We start from the raw sequence: 17,511 nt of genomic DNA on the forward strand, positions 1-17,511 counted from the left end.
TTAATCATCAGAGCACACGTGTCTCCCTGACTAGATGGCCAATTGTTTGAGGGCAGGGACCAAATTATTCCTCTTTACATCCCACATACATATATTCGTCATTTGGGCATTCAGTGGAGTTACTATATAAATACATGGAATTTTTCTCCAGGCTCCAAGATCCCCCTCCCGCTGTTTTCCCTTCCACTCGTTTCTCAACTAATCAGATTGTGGAAGAATTCCCGAAGCCTGAAGCAGAGCAGGAGGCCTCTGCCCTCTGCTGCTGCAGCAGGACCGGACGAATGAGCCTGTTAGGATTTGAGACATGTCTGTTTCTGAAGATGGGCTCTGGTTGGTTCAGTGGCTGTGAAACCTGGCATAGTCTGAGATTTGGGACAGGGAGGTTGGGCTCATCACAGGGGTCTGACCGCTCGAGGGCAGGGGGCACCAGGTTGCCTGTCCTGGGAGCCCCTGGAGATGTATGGGGCGGAGGACTCAGGGCTTCCCACAGATGGTGCCCTGAGTCTTGAATGCTCTTCAAGCCCCTCTCAGCTTGGGTACTCGCATTGATCCGGACTACCAGACCCCTTTCTACAGCCTGTTCCAGCCTGCTACCTGGCTGCTGCGGCCACAGGCCAAGGTTTTATTCTAGTTCCCTGCAGCGAAACTTACACATTCCACCCACGCGCTCCGCTCAGCCTTTGTAGATATGGACTGTGTCTCTTGGCCCGCTTTGGTAAGTTATTCTCCATGCTTCTGCCCTGTCTCTGTGGCCAGAAGGTCAGTCCTGCCACCGGCTGGCCGCCTAGCTGTCTCCTCAGCTGGAGTCTCTGCCAGCTTCCAGGCCGCACTTTAAACCGAGTTCTGCCACTTACTAGTGTCCTTGAGCATCTTTCCTAAGTTGTGGTAACCATGATGACCGTCTTCCCCTGAGTTTGCACCTTCTCTGGGCCCCCACACTTGCTCTAGGGCAGCAGTCCCCAGGGATCCATCTCGTGGGAGACGACTTTTCCATGGACAGGTGTGAGGGGTGGAGGTGGGGGATGAGGGGATGGTTTCAGGATGACTCAAGTGCATTACTTTTATTGTGCATTTTATTTCTATTATTATTACATCAGCTCCACCTCAGATCATCAGTTATGAGATCCCAGAGGTTAGGGACCCCTGCTCTAAGGGATGAAAAACACCAGACAGAGACTGTGACGTGAGAAATCCTTTATTAAACCAGGTGTCACTCCCCCACCTGAGAAGGGACATTATGTTGCAGACACCATGCCACCATGCCTCCATGCCTCCCTAGGGTTGGGTGTGACTGTCCCACCCGGCCCACACTTCCTTCTCAGGGCAAGCCGACACTCTGCTGTCTTCAAGGGGCTAGGTGATGGGGTCAGAGAATTAGGCTGGAGTTTATGTTGACAGCTCGGATTAGGGATTTAAGGTGAGGGTAAAGGTGCAGGTCAGTTTAGGGGTTGGTAGGAATTGGCTTGGCATTGAGGTGAAAGGAAAGTTGAGTTTGACCCAAACTCAGCCAGCCACAGTCAAGCTTCTCCTGGTTTCCAAGCTGATGACCCTCCACTGAAAGCCCGGTCCCCAGGCCTCTCCCAAGGCTCCCTCCACCCACAACGCATCCACCTCTTCCACCCACCTCTCTTAAACAAAGCACACACTCAGAAGCAAACCCTATAACTACTTGGGATTCAGTCCCTGCCCGCCCTGCCCAGGTGGGTAGGGTGAGGGGCACAGGGGTGGGGCTTAGCCCTGGAAGCCCAGCACCTTGTACTGGGCAGCCATGTCGTTCCGGAACAGTTCCAGGGCCTTGCTCATGGCGCCCTGTGCATCAGCACCGAAGTCTGAAGGATGCTTGGCATGTAGAACATGGATGATGGCGTCCGAGATGAACTGAAGGGACAGGAGCAGAGGGGTGCTGGTCACGGCAGGACAAGCCAGGGGCCAGATGGGAATCAACCCCAGCCCCAGCTTTGCTTTATTGCAGGGCCATTTACTGAGCACTTATTATATATCAGGCACACTACTGAGTGGTCTCCATGGATTAACTCCTCTAATCCCCACAACCCATGAGACAAGTACAGATGGGATAATAGAGGCCCATCTTAATACAGAGGAGGAAAGGTCAGGCCTTCGGCTTGTGGCCACAGTCACATGGCTTGGTGGGTTGGCTACCCCCACCCCCAACCAGGGGCTTCCCAGGTGGCTCAGAGTAAAGAATCCACCTGCAATGCTGGAAATGCAGGAGACATGGGTTCAGTTTCTGGGTTGGGAAAATCCCCCGGAGGAGAGCATGGCAACCCACTCCAGGATTGTAGCCTGGAGACTCTCATGGACAGAGATGGGCTACAGTCCCTAGGGTCACAGAGTTGGACATGACTGAAGCGACTTAGCATGCACACACGCTACGCCCCTCTACTATGTTCAGGATGTTTTATTGTTCAGTCATCAGTCCTGTCAGACTCTTTGCAACCCCATGGACAGCAGCACGCAAGGCTTCCCTGTCCTTCACTATCTCCCTGCATGTGCTCAAACTCACGTCCATTGAGTCAATGATACCATCTAACCATCTCATCTTCTGTTGCCCCCTTCTCCTGCCCTCAATCTTTCCCAGCATAAGGGTCTTTTCCCATGAGTTGGTTCTCCACATCAGATAGCCAAGGTACTGGAGGTTCAGCTCAGGATGAGGACCCAACCTATTACATGGTTTTAATCCAGGATTTTGCAATCAGAAAGTCTAGAAAATACTTCCATGTGTGTGGATTTAATTTTTGCATTTAATGGCTTAGGATGGTAATCTCTTTCAGTAGCCTTTTGGAGGGATGGTGGGGGGAGAGTGGTCAGAACATCTTATTTTCTGCACCAAGCACGGAGCTGGTCCTCAGAAGCATTGGGGGAAGGGAAGGAGAGAGAGGAAGCGGAAAGGGACCAGGTCCATGCTCGGGCCCAAGACTGATAATATGTTACAGCAGCCTCACCGTCACCGTTGGCTCTACCATCCACATTGTCATGCCCAGAAAGATGGGCACAAACATTGCCACAGCACAGGGCTGCTTTAAGGGACTGAGCAACCTTATATAGTAAGAAGCTACTTGCTTTTTCAACAGTTCAGAAAGATTTGATGCCAATTTCAGCCATGGCCTGTGGACAAGGGGTGTCATTTTACAGAGGCCCAGACTGAGGTCATGTTGCAAGGGGATGAGAGAGCTGGAATCTGCACCCAGGGGACTGTGGACAAACAACAGCCAGAGCCAGGGAGACAGAGGCCACCACTGGTGGGTTTGTTCATATTCTCTGGCATCCAGGGTACAAGTGGCCAAAAGCTGATGGGTAGGGGTGAGGGGAGCACGTGCAGGGCAGCCTCAGAAGCACAAATGTCAACACCTAGTAAACCCTGCTTGGCTCAGAAACCGGGACAGCGCCACAAACACCTACTGCTGGGCATCAAATGGAACATGTGTTTAATTCCCTTTTAATGTCATGAACATAACAAAGCCAAGTGAGGGGATGAACTGACCTAGCAAGAACTTGGAGACCCAGGTTCCAGGCCCGGTTCCACCCTGACCTCCACGGATGACCTCACATGTAAGAGCGAGATCCTGACCCCATTAGGTCCCTCAATTCAGCCTTTCCTGAGTCAACTTCGGAGTCACTAATACTTACAAAATTGTGGGCTGAGGCAGCTAGAAGACTGAGAAAAGACTTTAGCACCCAGCACCCGCTGGGGCCCCCTTGCTCACGGGTGAGAAGGAGCAGTTTCTCATGAAGAACAGAACAAAGGTTCCATGGTGAGGGGAACAGCAGATGCGGGGCGCTGTCTTAATTTTTTACAGTAGCTCAGACAGTAAAGCATCTGCCTGCACTGCGGGAGACCTGGGTTCCATCCCTGGGTCAGGAAGATTCCCTGGAGAAGGAAATGGCACCCCACTCCAGTACTCTTGCCTGGAAAATTCCATGGATGGAGAAGCCTGATGGGCTACAGTCCATGGGGTCGCAAAGAATCAGACACGACTGAGCGACTTCACTTCCACTTTCTTTTCAAGCTTGTTTTAAGTAGGCCTGGTTCTAGTCTGCTAGCTGGTAGTCCCATTTCTAGGCCGCACTGGTTTCTCTCTAAGCCTGTCTGCTCGTCCCTGGAGACGAGATCCATCATTCAAGCTGGGTTGTGAGCCCCCTGCCTGTCACTGGGGTTCAGATATGGAAGAAGCCAGGGTCTGACCTTGAGGAGCTCCTGTCCCACCCAGGAGACAGCTGGATAAAGAGATAAATTACAACACAGCCGGCAGGCGCCACGGCAGGGCTGGAATAAATGCCTTTGCTGGGGAGGGCTGGCAGGTGGAGCAGCTGACTGCCTCGTGGGCCAGCACTGAAGAGGTGGCTTCTGAGCTGGGCCTTGGAGAATGAACAGGGACTTGCCGAGAGAAGACGGGGAGGCAAAACCACCACTTGCGCAGAATCCCAGGGGCAGGGACTGTTCCTCATGTTCCTGCTCAGATGGGCATGCAGAATTGTTTGTGTGTGATGTGGGAGAGCAGGTGGGGCTTCCCCGGTGGCTCAGAAGGTAAAGAATCTGCTTACAATGCAGGAGACCTGGGTTCGAGATCCCCTGGAGGAGGGCATGGCAACCCACTCCAGTATTCTTGTCTGGAGAATTCCATAGACAGAGGCTGGACTGATGGCTACAGTCCAGAAGGTCACAAAGAGTCAGACAAGACTGCTGCTGCTGCTAAGTCGCTTCAGTCATGTCCGACTCTGTGCGACCCCATGGACTGTAGCCCACCAAGCTCCTCCATCCGTGGGATTTTCCAGGCAAGAGTACTGGAGTGGGGTGCCATTGCCTTCTCCAGACACGACTGAGCAGCTAACAGTTTCACAGTAACCATTGGGAGAGCAGTTAGGGGAGCTAGATGGTGGGACAGAAGACGATGGTGACAGCAGTTGCTCACGGGAGACGTTGTACCATCAGGAATTAAGAGCATGCGTTCCAGAGTAACATAGATCAGACTGTCCCTCCTGGCTTATAAGCTGTGTGACTGGGGGCAAGCTACTCAACCTCTCTGAGCCTTGTTTCCAAATCAGCAAAATGGGGATGAGAAGAGTCCCTGCCTGGGGAAGAGAATGCCATTTACCTGCCCAATGGCCATTTTCACCTTCTTTCTTGTAAGAGAACACTAGTTTGTATTTGGAGTGGCAATAGACTATGTTTCCCAGCTTTCCACACAGATAGACGTGATCTCATGACTAACTTTTGGACAATGAGATGTAAATAACACTGTTGGGTGAGATGCCTGGGGTTTCTCAAAAGAGAGCCTTTGTCTCTTCCTCCTGCTCTCTGTTTGAAATATGGACCAGAAGGCTGGAGCTCTAGCAGCTACTCTTGGGCCATGAGTCAACTTTGAGGGTAGACACCATATTTATGCCAAGGATGCCAACACAGAAAGAGCCTGCATCCCCGGTACCTATGGGGCTCCCACACCAGCTCTGGGCTCCTGACCTCTGAACTTCTTTCATGAAAGAAAAAGACAACACTGAATGCAGTTCCTAAGCTCATGGGGGTAATCGTGAAAGTTCCATGCCATTACCCATGCAAACTGCTTCTCATGGCCCATCCTAACCAGAAGTTATCATGACTAACCTTAGCTTCACTGCTGCACCAAACTGCCTGTGGCCCCCATCCTCAGGGGTGATAGCCCCAGAGCCCTCTATTCACCAGTTCCCTAGTTCTCCTTCTTGCCACATCCCTCCTCCCACTGGGTCTGGACACAGGACTTGAAACTGAGACTCTCCCCAGCCCACCCAACTTCTCAGTCCGTCACAGGAGATTCAAGCCAATTGCTTATGCCTCGGACACCTGAGGCGCCCTCTCTTCATCCGTAAAGATGCTAGAACTAATAATTCCCACCCAGAATCAAGCCCCAGCTACGGAACTCCTGCCACATGAGTCCTGCGTATGTCCGACTTGCCGTGGCACAGAGACTAGGAGCTGGGTTTCTGGAGGAATAGAGACCTACTCTGAATCCTGGTCCTGCTATTTGGTGCCTCTGTGACCAGGGGCAAGCTGCTTAAGCGCTCTCTGCCTCAGTTTCCTCATCTGTCGAGAGGGTGGGGTAGTGGTGCCTACCCGTGGACAGAATGCAAGCTGTGTACTTCACAGCCACTTCTCCCTTGATAACAAGTTATTCATTTGGGGGAAAAATATGCTTACTCTCAAAGACCAAGGAAGAAGGCCAAGTGGGCAGTAGCCCACTTTACAGATGAGAAAACTGGGGGATAAAGAGGAACAGCATAGGTTACCCAGCAAGTTATAACTGAGCTGGGACTTGAACCCGAATCTCAGGTCTTCGAGGCCTCCCCTTCCATCTTCCCAGCCACCCAGGCCCCGCCACTCACCTCCAGGTACTTGACAGGGATCTTGTGCTTGTTGGCATGTGACTCGGCCAGGTGCTTCACCTCCGCCTCGTGGTGACCCTTCTTCTTCAGGATACCCCCCAGGGCCGTGAGCACGGTGTTGCCATGCTTCTTCAGGTCCTCGGAGGCCTTCATCTCAGCCTCTGTCTTCAGGTGCTTGAACTTGTCAAATTTCTCCAGGGTCTCGGGATGACCTGTGAAGAGCCTGGGGGGTACAAGGAGGGCTTGAGTTAGACACAGGGGTCAGGAGGTGGCCAGACTCAAGTTCAAATCCATACCTTCCCAGTTGCTAGCTGTGTGACTCTGGGCAATTCACTTCACCTCTCTGTGCTTCAGTCTCCCCATCCAAGGAATAGGGATAACGAGTCCCTCCTTATAGAAGGGTGAGAATTAAATTGAATGAGATGGTATAGGCTGAGGGCCACACAGGAAGTGTCCCATAAATGCTTGCTATTACTATTTTTAGCATCATCATCTGCTTCATTGTTACTGTAAAAAGCTGGAAGGAAAAACATGTGCGTGGTAGCTGGCCTCATCCCCATCTGCTCTAAGTTGTTGGGAGCAAAGATGACTAGACGGTGTCACAGTGGAGCAGGGAGGAGCACGGGGGCTAAAGGATTTGTGGAGCATGTGCTGTGTGCCAGGCCCATGCTAGGCTCTGCACTTGCACTTCCCTTTGGGGATGTATTATCCCTATTTTACAGATGAGGGAACAGAGGCTGAGGAGTACGAGGTCCTAGCTCAATATCACATAGCCGGGGTGCAGACGAGCCAGGCTGAAATCAGATCTGAGTGACTCAAAATGTAGTCGATGCAGGGGACCATCTCTGCAGCTTCCTGCCCGAGGATCATCCTTTGGCCACTTAAATACCTCCAGCTCCAGGAGGCTCACTACTTCCTGTGACAGCTTTTCTAGTCTGAACAGCTCTCAGGCTCAGAAAGCTCTTGCTTATTTTGCTCTGCCTCCCTGTTCTTCCCAGGCCTCTCACAGGACTGACGGTGAGAATCTCCGGTGGGAGCCATCTGCCAAAGACCAGGTCCCCACTCCTGCCAGGGACCCAGGGAGCTGGCCGCAGTGATCCGAGGAGTCACCTGTTGCCTCGGACTTCAGTCTTTCATTCTGCAGAAAGGTGGGGATCATTAAAGGGAGTTGTACTTGCCACGGGGAGGAAGGAGAGATTTTCCCCATTGCTCATGGGCAAAGGGAAGGCTGCAGAGGTAGGTGACTTGTCCAGGGTCACATGTCTAGTCAGTAGCAGAGCCAGACGCGAACCCACACAGATGGTTCCATAACTCATGCTGTCTCTTTTGTGTTGCACTGGGAAACCTCTGCCAGAGTGACCCTGTCTGCTGGACTTGCCCTCCTCTTGTCTGATGGCTTCAGTTCCTTGAAAGCTTTCTCTTTTGCGGTTTCCTGGCTCTGGAACACCCTTAAACCTAACTGTGGACACACTCCAGTGTGCACAAGTATCTCACAGCATATACCCACAATCACACGCGTGCTCATGCAATCACGCACACACACACACACACACACACACACACACAGGGCATAGCACAGACAGGGAGCACCCCCTTCCCCCAGGGGCGTGTCCCCCCTGCCTTCCCAGAACACCCAGTGCTGCCCACAGCCATGCTCAATGTCACTACTTCATCTGGGGCCCTGGCCAACCCTTCTGCATCACTGACAGCTCATCTCCAGCACCTTTCACCCCAGGGTCTCTGAGATCCTGCCTATTATTATCTGGTGACAATGATCCTTGAACTCCTGCCTGACAGATGCAAGACCCAGAACCCACAGGTGAAGGTCGGGACACTGGAGGGAGACTCTCTGGGGAAGAAGAGGACCGAGGACCTGGGACCCAAGGCCGCCAGGGGTCTGAGACATCTTGGGAGACCCCCGGATGTCTGGGGAAGAGACTAAGCACTGAGAATTATGAAAGCTGGGTTCTGGCCCCAGTTCTGCCTCTGCTGTGCTCTGTGATGTTGAAAAAGTCACTCAGCTCCTCTGGGTCTTGGATCAACTATCTGTAAACCAAAAAGTTTATTTCTCAGCTTCCAAGTTCTAAGGCTTGACCCTTCCAACCCGGACCTCACCCTACACTCTTAGCACTTGTCAGCCAGAGAGGGAGCCCCAGATTTACTTTAACACTGCAGGAAAACCTGGCTCCTGAATGCCCACCAGATCTTCCTTCCTACAGCTGCCTCCCTCCACTGCCCCCAAGGCCGGCAGCTGGGAGTCCCTGGGAAGCCACAGAAAGCCCTATCTGGGAACTTGTGACAGTGGCAACTCAGAAAATGAGCAGCTGGAAGACCCTCACCCTGTAGAAATGGGTGGGTGGGGGGATGGGGGGCGTTTTTCTTCCAGTGTTTCAGAAGCACGCGCTTGCCTTGTGCTTTCATCCTCAATCCTATCGTCAACCTGCCTAGTTTATTACAGGTCAGTGGGAAAGGAGGCCAGTTCCCAGCTGTGCTCTGAGCTGAGACCCAACCAGACACCCACATGAAAGATGGAAGACACTCCCAGGCCTGCATAAATTCTTCTCTGCTCTAGAACCCAAGAGCCAGATGAGACTGGGAACACATCTCTAGTGTGCTAAGACTGCGGGACGATGTGGCATAGGGTTCAAGAGTGGGCGTGCTGATCCGGGCTGCTGGATTTGAACTCCAGCTTTGGGATTTCAGGCAAGTCACTTAACATCTCTGTTAAACGTGGGGACTATAATAATGTCTACCTCATGAGGTTATTGTGAGGCTGAAATGAGTTAATATACAGGAACACTTAACACAGGGCCTAGCAATCAGTGTGTAATATATATACATATTTGCTGTCCTCATCAAAATCTCTAGGCCACTATCACCATCACCATCACCATCTACATCAACCTCACCACTCCATCCTCACCATCATCCCCTCCATCATCCTCACCACTCCATCCTCACCATCATCTCCTCCATCATCCCCTCCATCATCTTCACCAGCTCCATCATCACCATCCTCATCACCATCATCCCCTCCGTCATCCTCACCAGCTGCATCATCACCATCCTCACCACCATCATTGTCATCACTGGGATTGGGCATCTTGGGTTCTGTCTGTAGCTGCCACTGGTTGACTGGGACTCTTGAGCCATGTTTTCTCCTGGAGACATGAGACATACTGGCCACCAGCAGTGACTTCCCAATTTTTCATGGCCTTGAAATCCTTCGCTCAAATGCAAAAATAAATAAAGCAGAAAAGATCTGGGGAAAAGAAGGAAAGGCAGGGGCCCAAAGCCCTCTTCAGCTGCTTCCGCCCTCCTAAAAATCCCCGTTTCCTGGAGCCAGACTCTGCAACTGACCTTCCAGTTATTATGTTCTAGGATATAATGATCACATACTTGCAATGAAGCCCTCAGAGTTTTATTAACAGACCGAACAGAATTTGCTATCTGTCATAACCAGAGGAGTGGGAGAAATGACCTTTTCAAGAAGAGTAAGAAAGCCCAGGTTCGGCATCTGGAACAAAATCACAAGGTCATTTCTCACAGGGCACCCTGGGAGTCAGCATTCCTTTCTCCTTGTCCTTGGCCCCCAAACACCAAGAGGCAGAAGCTGTCGGCGTGGTTTCTGCATGTCTTCAGCTTAAGACGTGATGGGGCATCAGGCTCTCTGGGGCCTGCCAGGGGTCAGCAGTCTCCAGCATCACATCTCGCCCCTGGCTCCTGGCCCCTGGCAGTTTTCTCTGATCCACCCTGGGAAAGGAGGGGCTGTTTCTCCCATGATACAATACCCCAAGTCTCCTTCCAGACCTCCAAGTCACTGACTTAGCGCTGACAGCCCCCAGGTCACCTGGGAAAGACTCCTGTTTGGCAAACTGGTCTCCCACCCAGCTACCCTGCCTCCTCTCCAAAAGCAAGGCAGGATCAAGGACACAAAGAATGCCAAGGCATGAGGGTGGGCAGGGATCTCAGAGACCATGAAGGCAATCCCTCCACTCAACAAATAGGGAAATGGGACCAGAGAGGGTTAGTGACTTGTCCAAGGTCACACAGCAAAGGGAGCGCTGAGGAGGTGATGTCTGCTTTGGAGAGTCTTCTGTCCAGTCAAATGGGACCTGTTGCAGTGCCAGTAGCCAACTGACAGAGGCGTAAGAGGAGAAAGACACAAAGGAAACCCCCAAGATGCCAGTTAGATTCAACAGGGAACTTGACTACCCTTTCTCATGTGTTTTTGGCATGGGCCACTAAGGGCTGAAACTCCAGATAATACAGCTTATAGCTTATGTCTGGGTCATTCTCCCAGACATGGGAGCTGGAAATGGGTGAAGCCTGAGGGAGGCTGAAAGGGTGTCTAAATGGGAGAGGAAAACCTGCTCTGACTCGTAAAGGAGAAATTCATCTATAAAGTGTGAAGGACAATCCATTCACTCATGGCAACCAGGGCCCAGCTCTTCCCAGGTGCGCAAATGTCGATGTACGCTTTTGACTCGTGCTGCCCAGAGCATGAGAAAGGACCAGGAGGAGAGGGGAGTCTATCACCACTTGGGGAAGACGGCAATGGGAACATGAGGTTCTATTTCTGAACCACAAGCCATCCTCTGCTTACAAAACTCAGAATTTGGGGGTGGGGGCGGGAGGGTGTTCTTTATTCAGGAATCCCTTGCTAAAGAAGGCAAGATGTGCTTGGAGATTATTCCGAGCCTTCAAAAGACACACCCAACGTCAAAAGTCAGGATTAGGGACTTCTGTGGTGGCACAATGGGTAAGACTCTGCCGGCCACTGCAGGAGACATGGTCTGCAAAGATCCCTGGTCTGGAAAGATCCCACATACCGCCGAGCAACTAAGCCCACGCACCACAACTACTGAGCCCAGGCTCTAGAGCCCTAGAGCCGCAACCACGGAGCCCGCGTTCCTGCACCTACAGCCTGTGTTCCCCAACAAGAGAAGCCACGGCAGTGAGAAGCCCATGCATGGCAATGAAGAGGAGCCCTGGCTCACCACAACTAGAGAAAGCAACAAAGACCCAACACAGTAATAATAATTACTATTATTATTATTATACTTTAAAGAGCCCAATTCTAAGCTTCATCTCCAAGAGTTACTGACATCTTTTGGAACTCACTCTATGCCAGGAATTATGCTGGGCCCCTTAGATGCAGCATCTTATTTAATTCTTACTTCTACTGTATAATGTAGGTATTAGGATTCCCCCCTCCCATTTGATAGGAGAAGAAGCTGAGGCTCAGAGAGGTTGTGTGCTTTCCCAAAGGTCACACAACAGCTCGGTGGCAGAGCCAGGTGTAGAACTCCACATCTCATCTTGAAGGCCGTGTCTTAATCCTTGGCATTTTACAGGCTTTAATGAACTTGTGACTCTGGGGTCATCCTTCCCTTCTTAGGTCCTTTGGGTCCTCATCCATTAGGTGAGGTGAGAAAGACCTCTCAGACCTTTCTTGTTAATTCTAGCTATAATTTTAGGATGCCTCCTGGTGGGCTCTAAGCATCAAGGATTTGATCATTAAAGCTCCTCCCCGCTGCTAGCACAGGTGTGAAATGGATCTGCTTTCCTGATTCCAACCTCTGACACATAAAAACAAAGGAGAACCAAATAGGGGGTTTAACAAAGTTAATTAACACAGCAGCCAACTGGTCAACCCCGGGGGCAAACGTTCCACCTTGCAGGCAAACATTCGTGACCTTGAGGAAGGAGGTGATGGGGGCAGTGGGATCTCTTCCTTTTACCTGATGAGGACCTCCTGCCCATGGCCTGCGACATCAGCCTCCACCTTCCCCCAGGCATTCAGCACCAACTGCCATTCCCCGTCGCTGAGCCCCATGGCGCAGTCTGAAGAAGAGAAAAAGAACAAGGGCGGACTGACTGGGTGTTCTGTCTCCGACAGCTGGGGTTTGAGGCTGCCTGGCCCCAAAGGGATTTTATACCTTCCCAAATGCTTGACAGGGATCACCTGACAGCTTGTTCACTCTCTCTCTCCCTCCCCCTCACCCCCTCTCTCATGCAGGGGTCTAATCTTTTCCTTTCTCTAGCCCTCACATGGAAGCTATTTTGAGGCAGGTGCCATTGTGGGGAGGTAGGCCAACTCAGGTCACGGGTGTGGTGGTGGTGGGGTTGTGTGTGCGGAGAGTGGGGTGGAGGCTGGGCCACTGTCTGGACTCTCAGAGGCCAACAGAAAGGGCACAGCTAAGGCCGATGCCAGTGGCCTGAAACCCAACTCCCCCTGCTGTCAGCTACCCCAAGAGGAACTGCCATGTCTCTAAGCCCAGGGCAGCAGGCACCCTGGTGTGGCCCTGGGACTATCCTGGCCTTAGCAGTCTCTTTGCCCACCTTCTAGAAGCCCACTTAGCCACAATGCCTCTCACTCTTCAGAGTGGTGGGAAGGAACCTTGATGGTTTCCTGCTTATAACTGGGTGAACCCGGGCAGATCCATAACCTCTTGGAGCCTGCATTTTCCTGCTCCACCCAGAAAGCTCAAATATTGTTCAGATATTTTCCTCTGAAAAATTTTGCTTCATGGACCCCCTCAAGGCACAATTAACTGCCTGCCCTTTCCACTTATTCGCTGAGTTCCTGTCACACTGCTCACCTCACTGCATCCTATTTCTTTGTATCCATGCTGGCTCCTCAATTAGTACCCTAGCACCGGTACTCAGAGACTTTGCCAGGTGCCAGGCTCTATTCTAATCACTTTACATTTGGTAACTCGCTTAGTCTCCCGACAGCCCTATATGATACAGACATCACCCCCGTCTCGTGGAGGAGAAGTTAAGGAGCTGTGCCATGATCACACACATAGCTGATGGAAGAGCTGGGTTTTGACCAGGAAGTCAGGCCCCTGAGTCCATGCTCTCAAACACTTTACTTGGTTATCACGTGCAGGAGCTTTGTTTCCTTCATCTGTGTGTTTCTTGGGCCTTGCACAGTGCTGTATACCAAGTTGAACTGAATAAATGTTCACTGAATTAAAAAGGTGGATGGCCTTCCCAGGAAGGCAGGAGAATGATCAACCTTTATTTTTCATTCATCCATCTTCCCATCCATCCATCCATCCATCCATCATCCATTCACCCACCCATCAACCCCTCTATCCACTCACCCACCATCCATCCATCTGTCCATCATCCATTCTGCCATCCATCCAACAAACAGTTATAAGGTACCTACTGTGTGTTAGAAACTGCTACATGCTGAGGACACAAACCAGATAAAATACATCCTGGTGTTCAATCTCCTAGGAGAGAGAAATAAATAAGAGGAATAACATTACAGTTCAGTTTACGTAGCTGAGGGTCTACAGAGAACTTTACAGTTTACAAAGTGCCTCCTTGGGCAGGATTAATCTAGTCTTCCCAATGCCCCAGCAAGGTAGAAAGCATCATCTCATTTTATAGCTGTGGACCATGAGATTCAGCAAGGATAAACATCAGGTGTCCTGGCCACCCTGGGACTGTATTGGACCTGTCAGTTATGACTGCCCTACATACACAGCTCTTTCTAAAGATAACTGCCCTGCCCCAGCCCCTGAGGTCATGTCCTCTCCCAAATCCTGTGGCTAGTCACAGCTGATTGAACCAAGGCTGGGACCTAATTAGAGGCAGCCAGTGGCATGGTTCTGTCAAATAGCCAGTGTCTATTAACTACACCAATCGGATCCCCTCTTTAAAATATGAACAGGGATGACTGATAAGAATTGGCTATGTGGTAGGAAATGCTAGGTGAAAGGGTTCCATGGCTAGCACCAAGTAAGACCCCCAAACTGAGAGCTTCTCCAGAACAACCTTGGGTCTCCATTCCGATTCTGGTAAAGCCTGCTCCCATTTCAATTCAAGGATGACCATCACACTTCCTGTGTGACCTCTTGTGTGTCATTGAGTGATCCCTATTTAGATATTGAGTCAGCAAACTCCTAATAACCAAAGAGACCAGAAGCACAAAGGCCCCTTCTTGACAATGTGCTCCTGAACCACACGTGAGGTTCCATATTAACCCAGGACACTGAGCTAGTATATCTCCAGAAGTCATTCAGCTTTCACAGTGAAAGGTTCAGTTGTAAAATGAGTAACTAAGGGACTACCCTGGTGGTCAGGCGGTAAAGAATCTGCCTTCCAATGCTGGGGACGTGGGTTCGATCCTTGGTCAAGGAACTAAGATCCCACGTGCCCACTAAGCCCAAGTGCTGTCACTAGAGAGCCTGCACACTGCGACTACTGAGCCCACGCAGGCTGCAACCAGAGCCTGGGGGCCACACAAGGGAAGCCCATGCACCGCGACACAGACCCAGCTGAGCATTTGCTCATCTGTCCATTCCCCATCCCGCCACCGAGGGCCGACTCTGTGCCAGCCTCAGGATCAAAGAGAAAGGCCACTCTGAGAGAGTTTGCTGAGGTGTCAGCTCCTAGTCCTGGCTCCTTGCTGGAGGGTGAGTCCATCAGTATGGGAGGGAAGTGCAGAAGGAAGGGCAGCGAGAAGAGCAGAAGCAGCAGCGAGCTGCCCCCAGTCTGGACCAACCCCTGGGGCCCACTGGGGCCACCCTTGAAAGAATCAGCATCACTGGTTCCGATTTAAATCCCCAGACCTGGCTATGCCACTTGCAAAAACCTTCCACCTGGTGCCCTCTTGAGAACCACGGCACATCCCTGAGGGGCTGGCAGAACAGGGCTCATTGTTTTCCCACATGGCTGTTCAGAAACAAAGGCTTGGAGATCTTGTGCACCTGCCTGAAGTTGGTAAGTGGCAGAGCTGGAACCAACAGCCCAATCCACAGCCCTTGTCCCATCTCCAGCCTCCAGAGTTTTCCAAGGATGGCCTGAGTACTTAAAATCTCATCAATTTGTTACCAGCACTAAAGTGTTTAATATAAAGCTGTCACCCGCTTGGCAGGCACCCTCATTAACTGGCAAGTTCATGGAAACCCATGGCTTTGAAGTTGATGAACCTTTTAAGTTTTACCTTTTAAGTTAATAGGAGGGACCAACATCTGTTTGTACTTACACATCTCTACAACAGAACTGGCGGTACCTAGCAGTTGCTATGGCTACCTGCAGCCGCCAGCTTTGTTTAGGGGCTATAATTATCCCTGTGACAGCCTTCTAATAGCTGGGGCAGGGAAACTGGAAAGGCACAGAATAGGAAAGCCAGGCTGCCTTTGCATGCAAAATTTTCTGCAGCCTTACACGCTCATGTATACACACACACAGGTGACTTAGTCTGACACCCAGTGGGGCAGAACTAGATCCCACCGAGGTAGACCTGCCTCTTTCTCTTCTTCCCTTTCATATCATGGAATCCTTTGAATGGGAAAATCTGAAACATATAGAATCATCCTCGAGTCTTCAAACTCTGGGCACTTGAGATCCTAGAGTTACAGTCCTAGAGGGCCAGAGTCTTCAGCTTTCACCCCTCTGAAAATTTGGGTTCTACATTCAGAGTCAGAAAACTAAAGAAAGAGGAATCTAGAATCGTAGAGACATAGGCTCTTGAAACTTACAGAGGCCTAGATGGTATCAAAGTTCCCACTGAATCAGCGGTCCCCAACCTTCTTGACACTAGGGACTGGTTTCGTGGAAGACAATTTTTCCATGGACCAGGGGTGGGGGGATGGTTTGGGGATAATTCAAGCGCATTACATTCATTGTGCAATTTATTTCTGTTGTTATTACATCAGCTCCACCTCAGATCACTGGGCCTTAGATCCCAGAGGTTGGGAGACCCCTGCATTAAATGCAGGGATTTTCCCTACAGATCATAATCTGCTTGAATACTTCTAGGAGCAGCGAATTCACTTTCTAAAAACCAAAGTATGCCTTGTTGTCAAGCTCACTCCCTTGTCCTGGCTCTCTGGTGCTCCTTGGGAATGTAGAGAACTAGCTGAAAGAAGTTTCAGGCTCACCTAAGATTTTTCTTGTCCAGACTACACATCCCCAAGGCTTTTTAACTGAATGCTCTCTGCTGGCAAGGTAAGCCAGGAGCCTGTCTAGTCAAAAAAGGCCGTTCTCCACCTTGCTCCCTGTGACTCCCACCTCTCCTCACTTACATACTCAGAACTCTCTAGCAAGGGGCTTCCAGCTCCCGCTGCACAAGTTTGAGGCCCAGATGACTGTGCACCAAACTCTCTTTCAAAGGTGACCTGGGAATTCATGAACCCAGCTAACAACTCACACCTCGCCGCACCCCCTCCCCCCGCCCCCGGCCCCCCGCGGCCCCTCCCCAGTGAATCTGGGGGAGGGAAGAGGTATTACACCCTAAGATGGGGAACCAAAGATGGCAAGAAAGAACATTTTGGATCTTCAAAGCTGTAGGTCTCCTCAATCTTGGCCACCCTCCTTCCTCCTCCACCTCCTCCTCCCCGAAGCCGCCCCTTTGGAGGCCAGCCCAGGCAGCGCCTCCCACCCACTTCCAGCTCAGCTTGCTCCTTCCTGGCAGAGTCTGCCTCCCGGACCAGTGCCAGACGAGACTCAGAGCAGGGCTGGGGCCTGGAGCCTGCAGGATCTGCTGAGGTCATGCATGAGTTTGAGGACCCTCCAAAGCTGGCCCCAGACCCCCTGGGGCCCACCCTCCTCCCAGCCCCCACCAGCAGCCCTTGCACTGACCACGTCTCCCCTTCTGCCCAGCTGTCCTTCTGGAGCCTTCAGCCAAGTGGGCTGGGGGTGGGGAGAGGTGTCTTATAGCAGCTGGGGAGAGAGCACAGGGAACTAAAAATATAGTTTATATGGCAAGGCTCCTCCCTCCTCTCCCTGGAGGCCCAGAGGGGCTTATTGGAGGAGGGCTGGCAGGGACCAGAGCCCAATATCCTAGTCGACAGGTGTAGCCCAGGGTCACCTGCCTTCCTTCCTGCCCTCACCCTACACCCCCAGCCTCTGAGGCTTACAGTCACCCCCCCAGCCCCTCCTCCTACCTGTCATCTGTAGGAGTCCAGCACCACCTCCATGCTGCCCCTCCCTCATCAGTCCGCCCTCCCTCTGTCCTGGTGGATCTCACAGAAATAGCTCCCCCTCCAAGAATCCCCCCTCCCCATGCCACCCCTTTCCCAGCAGGTGTGCCCTCTTCCTCCCCACCTTGGGCTCCAACATGGATGCAGCCTTCTCGGCTCTCTCTGCTTCGGGGTGCAGCACCCCATT

At 51.7% G+C, this 17,511-nt stretch overlaps 1 protein-coding gene across 1 annotated transcript; it reads right to left on the minus strand.

Annotated features, from left to right (window-relative positions):
* Positions 1–1,179: 1,179 nt before the first annotated feature.
* On the minus strand, positions 1,180–17,044 carry MB (myoglobin). Its single transcript, XM_052640938.1, has 5 exons — positions 16,984–17,044; positions 13,559–13,625; positions 12,120–12,222; positions 6,376–6,598; positions 1,180–1,878 (listed from the first exon to the last, which is right to left on the minus strand). The coding sequence occupies exons 3-5, from the start codon at positions 12,212–12,214 to the stop codon at positions 1,732–1,734; spliced, it is 465 nt and encodes a 154-aa protein (XP_052496898.1). The 5' UTR covers positions 12,215–12,222; positions 13,559–13,625; positions 16,984–17,044; the 3' UTR covers positions 1,180–1,731.
* Between the last annotated feature and the right edge of the window lie 467 nt (positions 17,045–17,511).

The sequence above is a fragment of the Budorcas taxicolor genome, chromosome 5, assembly GCF_023091745.1.
Source record: "Budorcas taxicolor isolate Tak-1 chromosome 5, Takin1.1, whole genome shotgun sequence".
NCBI lineage: Eukaryota > Metazoa > Chordata > Mammalia > Artiodactyla > Bovidae > Budorcas > Budorcas taxicolor.